General features: G+C 43.7%; 1 protein-coding gene across 1 annotated transcript in view; it reads left to right on the forward strand.

Moving 5' to 3' along the window:
• The window catches only part of LAMC2 (laminin subunit gamma 2), a 64256-nt gene that overhangs the window by 24328 nt on the left and 27089 nt on the right, over window positions 1-12839 (forward strand). Inside the window, exons 3-4 of the mRNA XM_004372900.1 lie at window positions 6885-7020; window positions 9795-9893. Of these exons, the coding sequence (XP_004372957.1) occupies window positions 6885-7020; window positions 9795-9893 (235 nt within the window). The remainder of the gene's footprint in view (window positions 1-6884; window positions 7021-9794; window positions 9894-12839) is intronic.

Genomic DNA, 12839 nt, shown 5'->3' on the forward strand with positions numbered 1-12839 from the left:
AAAAAAAGGCCCCTCATGGGTGCAGAGCTTGGGTAACCATTAAAAAAAAAAGGTAGAAAAATGAGAGCGAGAACTCCATCCCCCAGTCCCTGACAACCTGTATGTGTTAATGTGTCCCCACCCCCATCATGGAGATAAAGAAACCGAAACTAAACAAATGTGAGAGTCCAGCCAGCCCAGGCTGAGCAGTGCATAAGGGCAGAGAGGATTCCCATCATGGTCTGCTGTCTCTAACTACAAGTCGCCCGTATAGATCACGAAAACTAAGTTTAATTTCCTGTGTGATTTCTCAATCTCTCAATCAGTTGGAGGATATTTTTTATTTTAAAATAATAACTTGACCAGGGAACTTGTCTATTCCATTTCAAATGCAAAAGAATGTGTCTTACAAAAATGCTATCATTCTACATAGGGCAAATTAAGCCAATAGCATCATTTATAACACCCAAAGTGGTCACAGATTTTGAACTTCATGTCAATTTCTCATAAATATAACAACTAGACCTATTTTAGGTGGTGTCTTTGTGGGTTCAGCAGCAGGAGTGAGTTATCTTCAATTCTTATAACTACATATTTAAGCCCTAATCAACTTTTGTGGTCACTAGAAAAGGACATCATGTTTGGTAAAGTAGAGGGTCAGCAAAAACAAGGGAAAACCTCAATGAGATGGATTGACATAATAGCCAAAGCAATGGACTCAAACATACCAACCACTAGGTGACAATTTGTTCTGTGACACATAAGGTCGTCATGAGTCAGCACCAACTCCACAGCCACTAATAAAAACCTTTTGCAGATAGTTTGCAATCACTGTGTGTGTGTGTGGGTGTGTGTGTGTTTCTCCCATGACACCTAAATTATTGAGGTCTGTGTGACATCCATGGTACTGAACATATTCTCTTAATCTTATTATTATTATTATTTTTGCTTATCTATGACTCTGATAATGGGTTACTCAGACTGCAACATTAGAATTGTTATTTAAAACATATCTTTAAATACAAGTGCATGTATTTTTAAGAGTTCCCTAGAGAAAGCAAACTCTCTTGGTTTATATTTTCAATATGAATTATTTTAGAATACCTTCCTGAGTCCTCAAATGCATGTAGATGGTACTTAAACATATACAGGGAAAATGCTTTCTGGGACACAAACTTGCAGCAGGAAGCTATTCCTTAATCTATTCATTAAACCCAATTGTTCACAATCCCTGTGAGCAGCTCAGAATTTAGGAGTCAAGACACATGTGTTTTATTCTAGTGAGACATTTTGAAAACCCAACGCTATCATTTTGGAAGCCTTGGAACATGAAATAAATTAGCCATGTTCACAGTTAGAGTTTGTGTACATCTCCATGTCAACGCTGCAAGGTTTGAAGGGGGCCTCAGTGATAACAGAACCTTATTTGTAGTTGTTAAGCTGCTGCTGAGTCACCTCCAACACATGACAACCCAAAATACAACAGAATGAGATGATGCCTGGTCCCACACCTTCCTCATGATGGCCAACACACTTGAGTCTATCGTTGCCTTCAACCTAGAGGGCTCATCTTCTAGCACTATATTAGACAATATTCTGCTCTGATCCATACTGTTTTCATTGTTTAATTTTGGCAGTAGATTGCCAGGCCTTTCTTTCTTCTTCTGGCTTAGTCTGGAAGCTCTGCTGAAACCTGTCTACCTGCTGGTGTTGGAAATACCAGTGGCATAGCTTCCAGCGTCATAGCAACACGCAAGCCACTGCAGTATGACGAACTAACAGAAGGGTGGTGGAGAATAGAATGAGCTGTATTTTTTTTGAGTACCTAGTGTGTGCGAGACACTGAGTTAGACACTTTATGTATATTAGCTTGAAGTTTTACAACAGCATTACAAGGTGTATGTTGTTATCCCATTTTAAAAAATTGAAGAATAAGCAATTTGTCCAAGAACACACAGCTAATAAGTGGCAGGGCTGGTATTTGAACTAAGATCTGTTCGACTTCAAAGCCTGGGCTCTTTTTATGACCCCCAGCTTCTTTTAGACCAGTGCTTTCTAAATCATGCCGTATGGAACACTATGCTCCTGAAGATAATAATAGGTGTTGCCTGTAAGAATGTCAAATAGTGTTTGGAAATACTGGCATTAAAATGGTAAACAAGCTTTATGCCTACTAAATGTACTATTAGGCTATAAATCTCTGACAGATACAGTATGTACCAGTTCTCAATCTCTTGAACAGCGAATGCTTATTTTCATGAGGTAACTATTAATACCTCTCAGAAGAGTGTTCCATTTTGGGCTATTTGGGTCAAACCCAAAAGCAAAGTACAGTCTTCCCCACCCTTATAAGAATAATTTCTTTCTGAAAAACTAGTGTGTGGGGAGTTTTCTTAAGTTAAAAAATGTAATCACCGTTAATTTGGATGGAAAAAAAATGTGTTTCTGAGTCCACAAATCAACACCCATTTATGTTTAAAAAAAAAAAAAACTATCTAAAATGAGGTTTCTTCTATGGTTAATGTTAGTTCTCAGAACATAGTTCAGCAAGAAATTTCCCTTCTTATCTCTGACGGCTGACTGTTTATAGAGCAGTGAGCATGGCAGCTTGTAAGTACCAAACCCAGTAGCCTCTATTCATTCTCTTCTTGTTTAAATACTTTGTTGCTTCAGACCCTGAGAACTATCTTGCCTTCCTCTTCCCCTGCTCCTTCTCAGAACTCTCCTCCCTTGGTTTACGCAGCTCTACTCTGTCCTGAGACTTTTTCTCTCTGGCTACCATTTCCCTTAATTGATGGCATCCCATTTCTGCCCACAGCGCTTTCCTCTCCTCTCTCCAACTGCTCCTAGTGATCTCACTCTTGTTACTGCTTCGTATTCAGCTTGTGTGCTGAGGGCACTTAGATCTTCACCCCCAGTCACTTTCCTGAGCTCCGGATACATATTTCCACCATGACATGCCTCTAGAAACTCAAGTTCACTAGCGTCCAAAACTAAACTCATCTTCTCTTGATGATTCAGCCTCAGATCCTGCCCCACCTGTTGCCTTCTCTGCTTGAGTAAATAGCATCACAGTCCATCAGGTGGCAAACTCAGGGGACCTGGGTGTTATCCATGTGATCCCCCCCTCCTCCATCATCCATATCCCAAGCGTTGCCAAAGTCTGTAATTCTATATCCATCTCACAGCGTTTCCCTCCTCTTCTCGCCAAGACTGCTCTAACCCAGGCTGTCATATCATGGGAGGATACCTTCACAAGAACCTTCTGGGCTTCCCCTCTCCAAGGCATCCTGCATATTGCTCTAGAGTTGTCTTTCTAAACTGCAGGTCTGCTCTTGCCACTGCCTACCTAACCCCTGATGACTCCCCGGTGTCCATAAAATATAGTTCAGTCTCCTTAGCATGCAGCATAAGAGCCTTCATATAGGCATAGAACCAATACATTTAGTGATTTAAATTGTATCTACTAGTGAATTAAAAGTTTTATAAAAGGATAGCAGATTGAAGAAGAAAAAACATGTAGCAACTGGTTAATGTTTTGTTGGCTTCATCGATTTTTGTAGCCTAATTATCACAAAAGGAGCCCGGTGGCACAGTGGTTAAGTGCTCAGCTGCTAGTCAAAAGGTTGGCAGTTCGAATCTACTAGCCATTCCTTGGCAGAAGGATGTGGCAGTCTGCTTCTGTAAAGATTACAGCCTTGGAAACCCTATAGGGCAATTTTATTCTATCCTAAAAAGTCTCTATGAATAGGAATTGACTCAATGGCAACGGTTTTTTTAAGTCTATCACAAATATTTGAGGTATATCGATTATTTTAGAATTATGCTAAACCAAAAAACAAACAAACCAAGTGCCATCGAGTTGATTCCGACTCACAGAGACCCTAAAGGAGAGAGTAGAACTGCCCCATAGCGTTTCCAAGGACTGCCTGGTGGATTCAAACTACCAACTTTTGGGTTAGCAGCCATAGCTCTTAACCACTATGCCACCAGGGTTTCCATAATTCTGCTAGCCCCAGGGAATTTATAAAGTAGGTGAGCTGTGCCTCTGGCCACCCTCCACCTCATCTTTTGGCTCCTTCCTGGCGCCTTTCACAATAACTCCTTCCTTTTCTTGGTGTTGGAGTCCCTGGGTGGCACAAACAGTTAAGTGTGCAACTACTAACCCAAAGGTTGGCAGTTCAAACCCACCTAGAGTCACCTTGGAAGAAAGGCCTGGCAATTGTTTCCAAAAGATCACAGCCTTAAAAACCCTATGGAGTGCAGTTCTACTCTGCAACACATAGGGTTCCCATGAGTCGAAATTGACTCTACAGAAGTTGGTGGTTTTTTGTGTCTTTTTTTTACCCTGCCTGACATGAATCCACCAGAGCTTTCTGGGCATCTTCTCAGTGTTGGTCACTGTGCTGGACCCTGGGGATACAGGTTAAGATAATCATAAGTAAAGCTTGGTTAAGGAATGTAGTTCGGGTGGGGTGGATATTTTAGTTAAGGGTATCAGAAAAGATTTCTCTAGAGAAGTAATATTTAATCAGGTCCCAAGTGCCGAGAATGGGCCAACCAGGGAAAGATCTGGGGAAAGAGCATTCCAGGCTGAGGGAGCAGCAAGTGCAAATGCCCTGAGGAAGGAAGCCATTTAGCACATTCTAGGAACAGGGAAGGAACTCTGGTGGTGCCATGGTTAAGAGCTTGGCTGCTAACTGAAAGGTTGGTGGTTCCAACCCACCAACTGCTCTGTGGGAGAAAGATGTGACAACTGTTTCCATAAAGATTACAGCCTTGGAGACCCTATGGGACAGTTCTACTCTGTCCTATAGAGTCGCTATTGACTCGATGGCAATGGGTTGTGGTTTAGGAACAGGGCGGAGACCCGCATAACTAGGACTTAGTGAACTAGGGGTAGGAGATGAGGTAAGAGAGTAGCGTCTTGCAGGCCATAAGGAATTTGGATTTTATTCTGCAGATAGTGGGGAGCCATCAGAGGACTTAAACAGACAATCGATATGATCTGAATTATGTTTTAAAAAGAGCACTCTGGCTTCCCTCTGGAGAATGGAGCGTAGAGAGGCAAGGATGCAGGCAAGGCGGTCAGTGAGAGGCAGGGTCCAGGTGTGAGAAGAGGGAAGCTTGCACTGGGGTGGTAGGAGGGAGGTGGTGAGAAGTGGCTGGATTCCAGGGGGCACCTTTTGTTATCCTGAGCACCTCTTGTTTCTCATTATCACTCAATCTGAGGACACCTGTTCTGTAAAAGAATTAATCACAGGACAGGTACTCCAGTGCGCTATACCAGGGAAGATGCACAGGTCCCTTCATGTCCTCACAAGCAATGGTGCTCAAAGGATGACACTTTCTAGCAGCTAGGCAGGTACAGATGATGTGTTTGGTTAAGAGGCCTTTTTGTGCCCTTAAAAACCACGCCATGCAAACACTGACCCTGAAAAGTTGGCTTTTGCTTGCCGGAGAAAAGGGAGAACATTGCTCACTTTTTGACAGTAACTGTATTCTGAGAAGCCAATGTACTCATACATAAATTTTTTTGTCCTTTTTGAGATCTCAAAGATCTGACAGACTTTTTATTTTTATTTTGTTTATTATTATTTTTATTGTTGTAGTTTAAGTGAAAGTTTACAATTTAAGTTAGTCTCTCATACAGAAATTTATACATACATTGTTATGTGACTCTAATTGCTCTCCCTGTACAGTGACACCACACTCCTCCTTTCCACTCCTGATTCCCTGTGTACATTCAAGCAGCTCCTGACCCTCTCTGACTTCACATCTCACCTCCGGACAGAAGCTGCCCATTTAGTCTCATGTATCTACTTGAGCTAACAAGCACACTCTTCACGAGTATCGTTTTATGTCCCATAGTCCAGTCTAATCTTTGTCTGAAGAGTTGGCCTCAGGAATGGTTTTAGTTCTGGGTTAACAGAGTCCAGGGGCCATGCTTTCTGGGGTTCCTCCAGTCTCAGTCAGACCATTAAGTCTGATCTTTTTGCTAGAATTTGAGTTCTGCACCCCACTTTTCTCCGCCTCCGTCAGGGACTCTCTGTTGTGTTCCCTGTCAGGGCGGTCGTTGGTGGTAGCCGGGCACCATCTAGTTCTCCTGGTCTCAGGCTGATGCAGTCTCTGGTTTACGTGGCCCTTTCTGTCTCTTGGGCTAATACTTTCCTTGTGACTTTGGTGTTTTTAATTCTTCTTTACTCCAGGTGGTTGGGACCAATTGATGCATCTTAAATGGCCACTTACTAGCTTTTAAGACCCCAGATGCCACTCACCAAAGTAGGATGCAGAACATTTTCTTAATAAACTTTGTTATGCCAGTTGACCTAGATGTCCCCTGAAAGCATGGTCCCCAGATCCCCACCCCTGCTACTCTGTCCTTCGAAGTGTTTGGTTGTGTTCAGGAAACTTCTTAGCTTTGGTTTAGTCCAGTTGTGCTGACTTCCTAGGTAATGTGTGCTCTGACAGACTTTTTAAAAGAGCGGTGGCCTGCACCCTCACTTACTGTCAAAATTAGAGCAGATGTATACTTTGATGAGTAATTTCCATTTTTCCCCTGGAGAATCCAAAACTTCTCCTGGCAAGCGGATCAGTACTCAGACGATGTGCGGTGATTGTTAAAGGGAACAGGTGGTGGTGCTTGCTTCCTGTGTCTTGAGCTCTCCTAGAGTGGCAGTTGCTTCCTGTTGTTGTTAGGTGCCTTCGAGCTGAGTTTAACTCATAGTAACCCTATGTGACAGAGTAGAACTGCCCCATATGGTCTCCTAGGCTATAATCTTTATGGGAGCAGATCGCCGGGTCTTCTCTCCTGTGGAGCTGCTGGTGGGTTAGTTGCTCCTAATGCTGCATAAATTAAACATTTCCTTTTCTTCTGTTCTGTCTTCTACCTTGTTGGTTTACAGGTTCTCTAAGCGCCCGATGTGACAACTCTGGACGATGCAACTGTAAGCCAGGTGTGACAGGGGACAGATGTGACCGATGTCTGCCAGGCTTCCACATGCTCACTGATGCTGGGTGCACCCGAGACCAGAGACTCTTGTAAGCATCTGTATGCAACTAGTGCTGCTAATAATGCTAATTATATTAACATTAGCAATAACTTATGTTTACTGATACTGCATATAAACTCTTTTCAGTACTTTACGTGGATTATCTAATTTAATCCTCACAATAACCTTAAGAAGTTGGGATTATTATTATGCTTGTTTTAAAGATAAGAAATTTAAGCCACAAGAGGTTAAGTGACTTTCTCAATGGTACTGGTGAGGATAAGGAGCCCTGGTAGTGTAGTGGTTAAAGCACTCGGCTGCTAACTGAAAGGTCAGTGGTTCGAACACACCAGCCGCTCCATGAACGAAGCGGCAATATGCTTTCTGTAAAGTTCACAGCCTTGAAAACCCTATGGGGCAGTTCTACTTTGTCCTACAGGATTGCCATGAGTTGGAGTCAACTTAACAGTGAGGATAGACCAATATTCAAGCCTAGAGAATTTGGCTCTGGAACTCATGCTGTTAATCCTGATGCTTGTCTCCTTTTAGATGAACTAGAATGGAAGTAAAAGAATCCTTCAAATTGTAGCTTGGGACCCATTTCTGCCCAAATGAATTTGGGGTAAAAAAAAAAAAACAGCAAAACTTTTCTGCGTAATCTTGGACCCCTTTGGTTTAGAGCATACTCTATTCCTCCTCAGATTCTTTTTTGGAAGAAGAGGGAGTATACATTACAAATTGCAGAAATCTGCAGAGACACAGAGCTGGTTTTGCTGCGACTGTGGCTTGAGACAATAAAGTGTAGTGGCAGTTTGGCTTGTTGGAAGGGAAAGCGTGTGAGATGATGATGAAAATGTAGACTGGAGGCAGGTCACAGAGAGCCTGGGGAGCCGAGGCTGTGGGGTAAACAATGCTCAAAGCTTTTCACCAAGGAAACTCATGGCTCAGCAAATGTCGAATGGAACATGACAGTGAGTGAGAGGATGAATTAAAGCTCAAAAGTTGTCTTAGCCCGATGCAGGGTTCTTAGCATAACAGGGTTGTTGGGACAGCTTGGCAGTGAAGCCATTAGCTAGAAGGCTACCAGCAGACGAATCGCTTCCCCATTGCCCACTTTTCCAGCCACTTGTCCTTATGGAAACTGCCTTCTAGCCATACTTGCACTGTCCCAGTTATCACTGTCCCAAGTCTCTTACCATCTGGGCCTTTGCATGGATTGTCCTCTAAAAGTCTTCCCTGAAGGAACCCTGGTGGTACAGCGGTTAAACGTTTGGCTGCTAACCAAGAGGTCGGAGGTTTGAATCCACCCAGCAGCTTCTTGGGAGAAAAACATGGCAATCTGCTCCCATAAAGATTATAGTCTAGAAAACCCTGTGGAGCAGTTCTGCTCTGTCACGTGGGGTCACTATGAGTCGAAAATCAACTTGATGGCACCTAACAACAACTATCTTCCCTGACCCCTTTTAGATTACTCCAGAGACCTCCCGTAGGACCAATCTCCCTTTGCAATCCTTTTAAAACATGAAGTTGGTCATATCTCTGCTCCCCACCCTCTGTTTACTCCCTTTCCTGGTCAGAATGAGATGCAGACTTCTTCTCAAGGCCGATAGGGCATTCTCAGCGTCAAAGACAAGCTTGGTTTTAGACACGTGAAATAGACATGTATGATTGTGTGCCAAAACGAGTGACAAAGACCCATGCCACTCAAAGCACCAGTCTGCACAGGACAAGGAAATTGAGCCAGAATGAAATGAAAGCACTGGTTCCTTCACTGAGAAGGCCTTGTTACCAAAAAAAAAAAAAAAAAAAAAGGTCAATGAAACCCAGCAATTGCACTCCTAGGTATATGCCCAAGAGAACCGAAAACATAAAACCACATGAAAACTTGTACATGAATGTTCATAGTAGCATTATTAAATAATAATAACAATAGCTAAAATGTGGAAACAACCCAAATGTCCACAAACTGATGCATGAATGAACAAAATGTGGTATCTCCATACAGTGGAATATTATTCAGCCATAAAAAAGAGTGAAATACCGATAGATGCTACAGTGTGGATGAATCTCAAAAACATTATGCTAAGTGAAAGAAGACAGACACAGAAGGTCACATATTGTATGATTCTACTCATATGAACCATCCAGAATAGACAGCTCTATAGAGGCAGAAAGTACATTAGCAGTTGCCTAGGGTTGAGAAGTTGGGGGAAGTAGCAGGGGATAGCTAGCGAGTACATGGATTCTTTTTGAGGTGATGAGAATATTCTGAAATTGATCATGGTAATCGTTACACAACTCTGTGGGCACACTAAAAACCATTGAGTAATATGTTTCCAATGGGCAAAGTGCATGGTATGTGAATTATCTCATTAAAAGTGTTTAAAAAAAGAACTAAATGAAATAAAACAGCAGGTAGATGGAATCAATTATGATAAAAGTAGACATCATTGCATTAAACAATAGAGAAACAAATGAGATTTTTTTTCAAAATGTGAGCTGAACCAGTCAACCAAGTTAAACTAAACAGTTTACTGACAAACTTGCTTTTCCAATCTGGCACGCCAACTCCTCCTTTCTTTTGGGGTGGGTAACCAACAGTTCATGGACTGGGCCAGCCCGCAGACCACACTTTGAGTAGCGCTGACATAGACAATTTGTTGCTCAAAGGATCTAAGAGAGATAGTTATGGTCAAGGATAGCTAGAAAGGCCTCACGGAAGAGGAAAGGTTTACTCAGTTTGGTGACTTGTACATGGATCTTTATGTGTATAGCTGCAGATCAATTGTAAATACATCCCTAATTTTTTTTCTTCTTTTCCAGAGACCCCAAGTGTGACTGTGACCCAGCTGGCATCAGGGGGCCCTGTGACACCAGCCATTGTGTCTGCAAACCAGCTGTCACCGGAGAACGCTGTGATAGGTCTGTGTGACCCATGGCCCTACAGACATAGCAGGGAGAGTCCCTTGTCAGTTAGCAACAGAATTAATCCTCTGAGTAGAATTATGGAAAAGGGATACCTAGTAAACACTGAAGGCCTTCTTCCTACCCTCTAGCCTCAAAAACCAGGCTTTTTTTTTTTTTTAAATACAACTGAACCCCCAAATCTCACTGCACTTTGTAATTGTGCTTTGGGCCCCTTTTCTTTGTTTTTGCTGTGTCAGGGCATTAGTGGTTCCCCGTGCCAGCTGGCCTTGAATCCCAGGTGTGTGGATGCAAGGTGGTATGCAATAATGAGATCATGTGACTCAGGTCCCGGGAGAGGACTGGCCTAATTAACCATGTTGGGAAAATCCTCGTAAGAAGGTATATCAGAGCGTATGGCCATATATAACCATCATGTACAGAAAAGGAACCGCCCCAGGGTTGGGATGGTGGTTACAAGCACACACATGAACTAGGGGACCAGGGCCCCAAGCCTTGTTGGGGCAGGTGGAGCCGTGAAGAGAGAGCCACCCTCAGTTGCTGCTGCGGGACATTCCTTAAGCACAAACTGCTCAGCCTCGAAACTGCTCTCTCCCCAGAGACTGCTGTGAACAGAGGCCCGTGAAGTGGGCCCCAGAGGTATGGCCTCCTCCTCATTTCCTTAAAAGTAAGAAAGCAGTTCTTTGGCACCTTGCCCATCGCTTATACCTGGGCAAAGGAAGTGCCAGATACACTCCTGGTTTGTGTTTTCAGGGGGTTCATTGCTGCTGAGGTGAGGGTGGGGAAAAAATAGCTCATTATTGTGTTCAAAGAGGAGTCACTTTTTAAAGGGGACTTTTAGAAGTCACTTTTTATGTTTTTAATTTCGAAGTATGACACAGAAATAGAGAACCACATAAAACAAATGTTGTCAGCACCACCAGGGAGAAATGTTTTTGTTGCGTGCTGTCAGGTTGGAAAGACTCGTAGCAGCCCTATATGACACAGTAGAACTAGCCCCATGGGGTTTCTCAGGCTGTAATCTTTACAGGAGCAGATCACCAGGTCTTTTCTCCTGCAGAGAGGCTTGTGAGTTTGAAGGACCTTTCGACCTTTTGGTTAGCAGCCAAACTCTTAACCGTTGCATCACCAGAGTTCCTTAGTGAAAAGACATTTAAAAAACCAACCAAACCCATTGCCATCGAGTCGATTCTGACTCCTAGTGACCCTATAGGGCAGAGTAGAACTGCCCCATAAGGTTCCCAAGGCTGTTATCTTTACGGAAGCAGACTGTCACATCCTTCTCCCATGGAGTGGCAAGTGGGTTCCAACGGCCAAGCTGCTTAACCACTGCGCCACCAGAGCATATGAAAAGAAACAGACTTCCGCAAAAAAGCCCCCCAGCAATCCTTCACAGGCACTGTCTCAGTCATATCCCCCCCTCTTCCCTAGAAGTAACCACTGTCCTGACTTTTATGGTAATCACTTCCTTGCTTTTCTTTCTAATTTAATACCTGAGAGTGTAGCCCAAAGTACTATTGTTTAGTTTTGCCTGATGCCCTCCTCCTTCCCTCTCTCCCCTTCCCCTACCGTCCCTTCCTCTCCTCTTTCTGCCTCTTTTCCTCCCTGCCTCTCTCTCCCTCTCTCCCTTACTTGTCTACAGGTCTCCTCTCCATTGAAACCATAGTGATGTCTTTAACCCTTGTTCTACAGAGAAGAAACAATGTGTGCTTATTTAGAACTGTGCCCCGAAGCATCCACTGTTCACAGCACACCTGTTTTTCTGTGCTTTTGCACAGTGAACATACCCTTGACACGTGGCGCAGTGGTTAAGACCACTTGGTTTAGAGGCAGATGTATCTGACTTTGAATCTTGCCTCAGCTACTTACCAGCTGTGTGACCTTGAGCAAGTTTCTTAACCCCTCTGGCCTCAGTCTCTTCATCTAACAAAATTGGAGACAACAATTTCTATCTCATCTGCACACATGGGGCCGCCATGGGTCAGAATCGACTGGATGGAAACTAACAATAACTACGGATTGTAATGAAGGTTAAATGAAAGAGCATGCATAAGGGGCCTGGCACATCATAAGTGCTAAATAAATGATAATTGAAACTATCATTCTTTCATGTAGAAGGATGTAGTTAACTTGAACAGAGAAAGAACCAGTCCTCCCCAGCTCCCCTACCCACTCTCTGTGGGCCCAGCTTCTAGAAGCTGTATAGTAGCTGTGTCCTCAGAAACACCGACACAGGGCTTGCTGGGAGCAGAGGTGGAGGGCCTATCTCTTTGTGCCTGCCGTTTTCCTTTGCAGAGAACCTCTAGCCATCCTTCTTTGTCATATCCTTACCGGCCCTTTTCCTCTGTGGGTCAGATCCTGGGTACAAGGGCCAGGGATGGTGGTCAAGACCTGGCGGTGTTGAGAGGAGGTCAGTACAGCTGAGTGGTCATTGAGGCTGGATTATTTGCCTCGCCTTTCCTGGCCCCACCTCCCTCTCTTTTGCCCCATTAAGCACTTGCTAAGGACAAGTCCAGCCCTCTTGGTCCTTCCTATCTGACCTCCATGCAATTTCTCACCAGGTCCCACTCCAAGGATGGGTCAGCCCCTGTCTTCAGACCACAAAGACAAATGTGACTCTGCTCTATCAGGAGGAGAGAGAGTGAATGTTCCTCACGTGCCCTCATTTGGGGACTTACGATTGTCCATCAGGGGTCTGTGAGTGGGATGGTATTTGAAAGTTGGTGTTTCCCAACTGGACTAAACCAAAGCTAAGAAGTTTCCTGAATATGATCAAACACTTTGAGGGACAGAGTAGCAGGGGAAGGGGTCTGGGGACCATGCTTTCAGGGGACATCTAGGTCAATTGGCATAACAAAACTTATTAAGAAAATGTTCTGCATCCTACTTTGGTGAGTGGCATCTGGGGTCTTAAAAGCTTACAAGTGGCCATCTAAGATGCAT

This window comes from Trichechus manatus, unplaced genomic scaffold, assembly GCF_000243295.1.
Source record: "Trichechus manatus latirostris isolate Lorelei unplaced genomic scaffold, TriManLat1.0 scaffold00021, whole genome shotgun sequence".
NCBI lineage: Eukaryota > Metazoa > Chordata > Mammalia > Sirenia > Trichechidae > Trichechus > Trichechus manatus.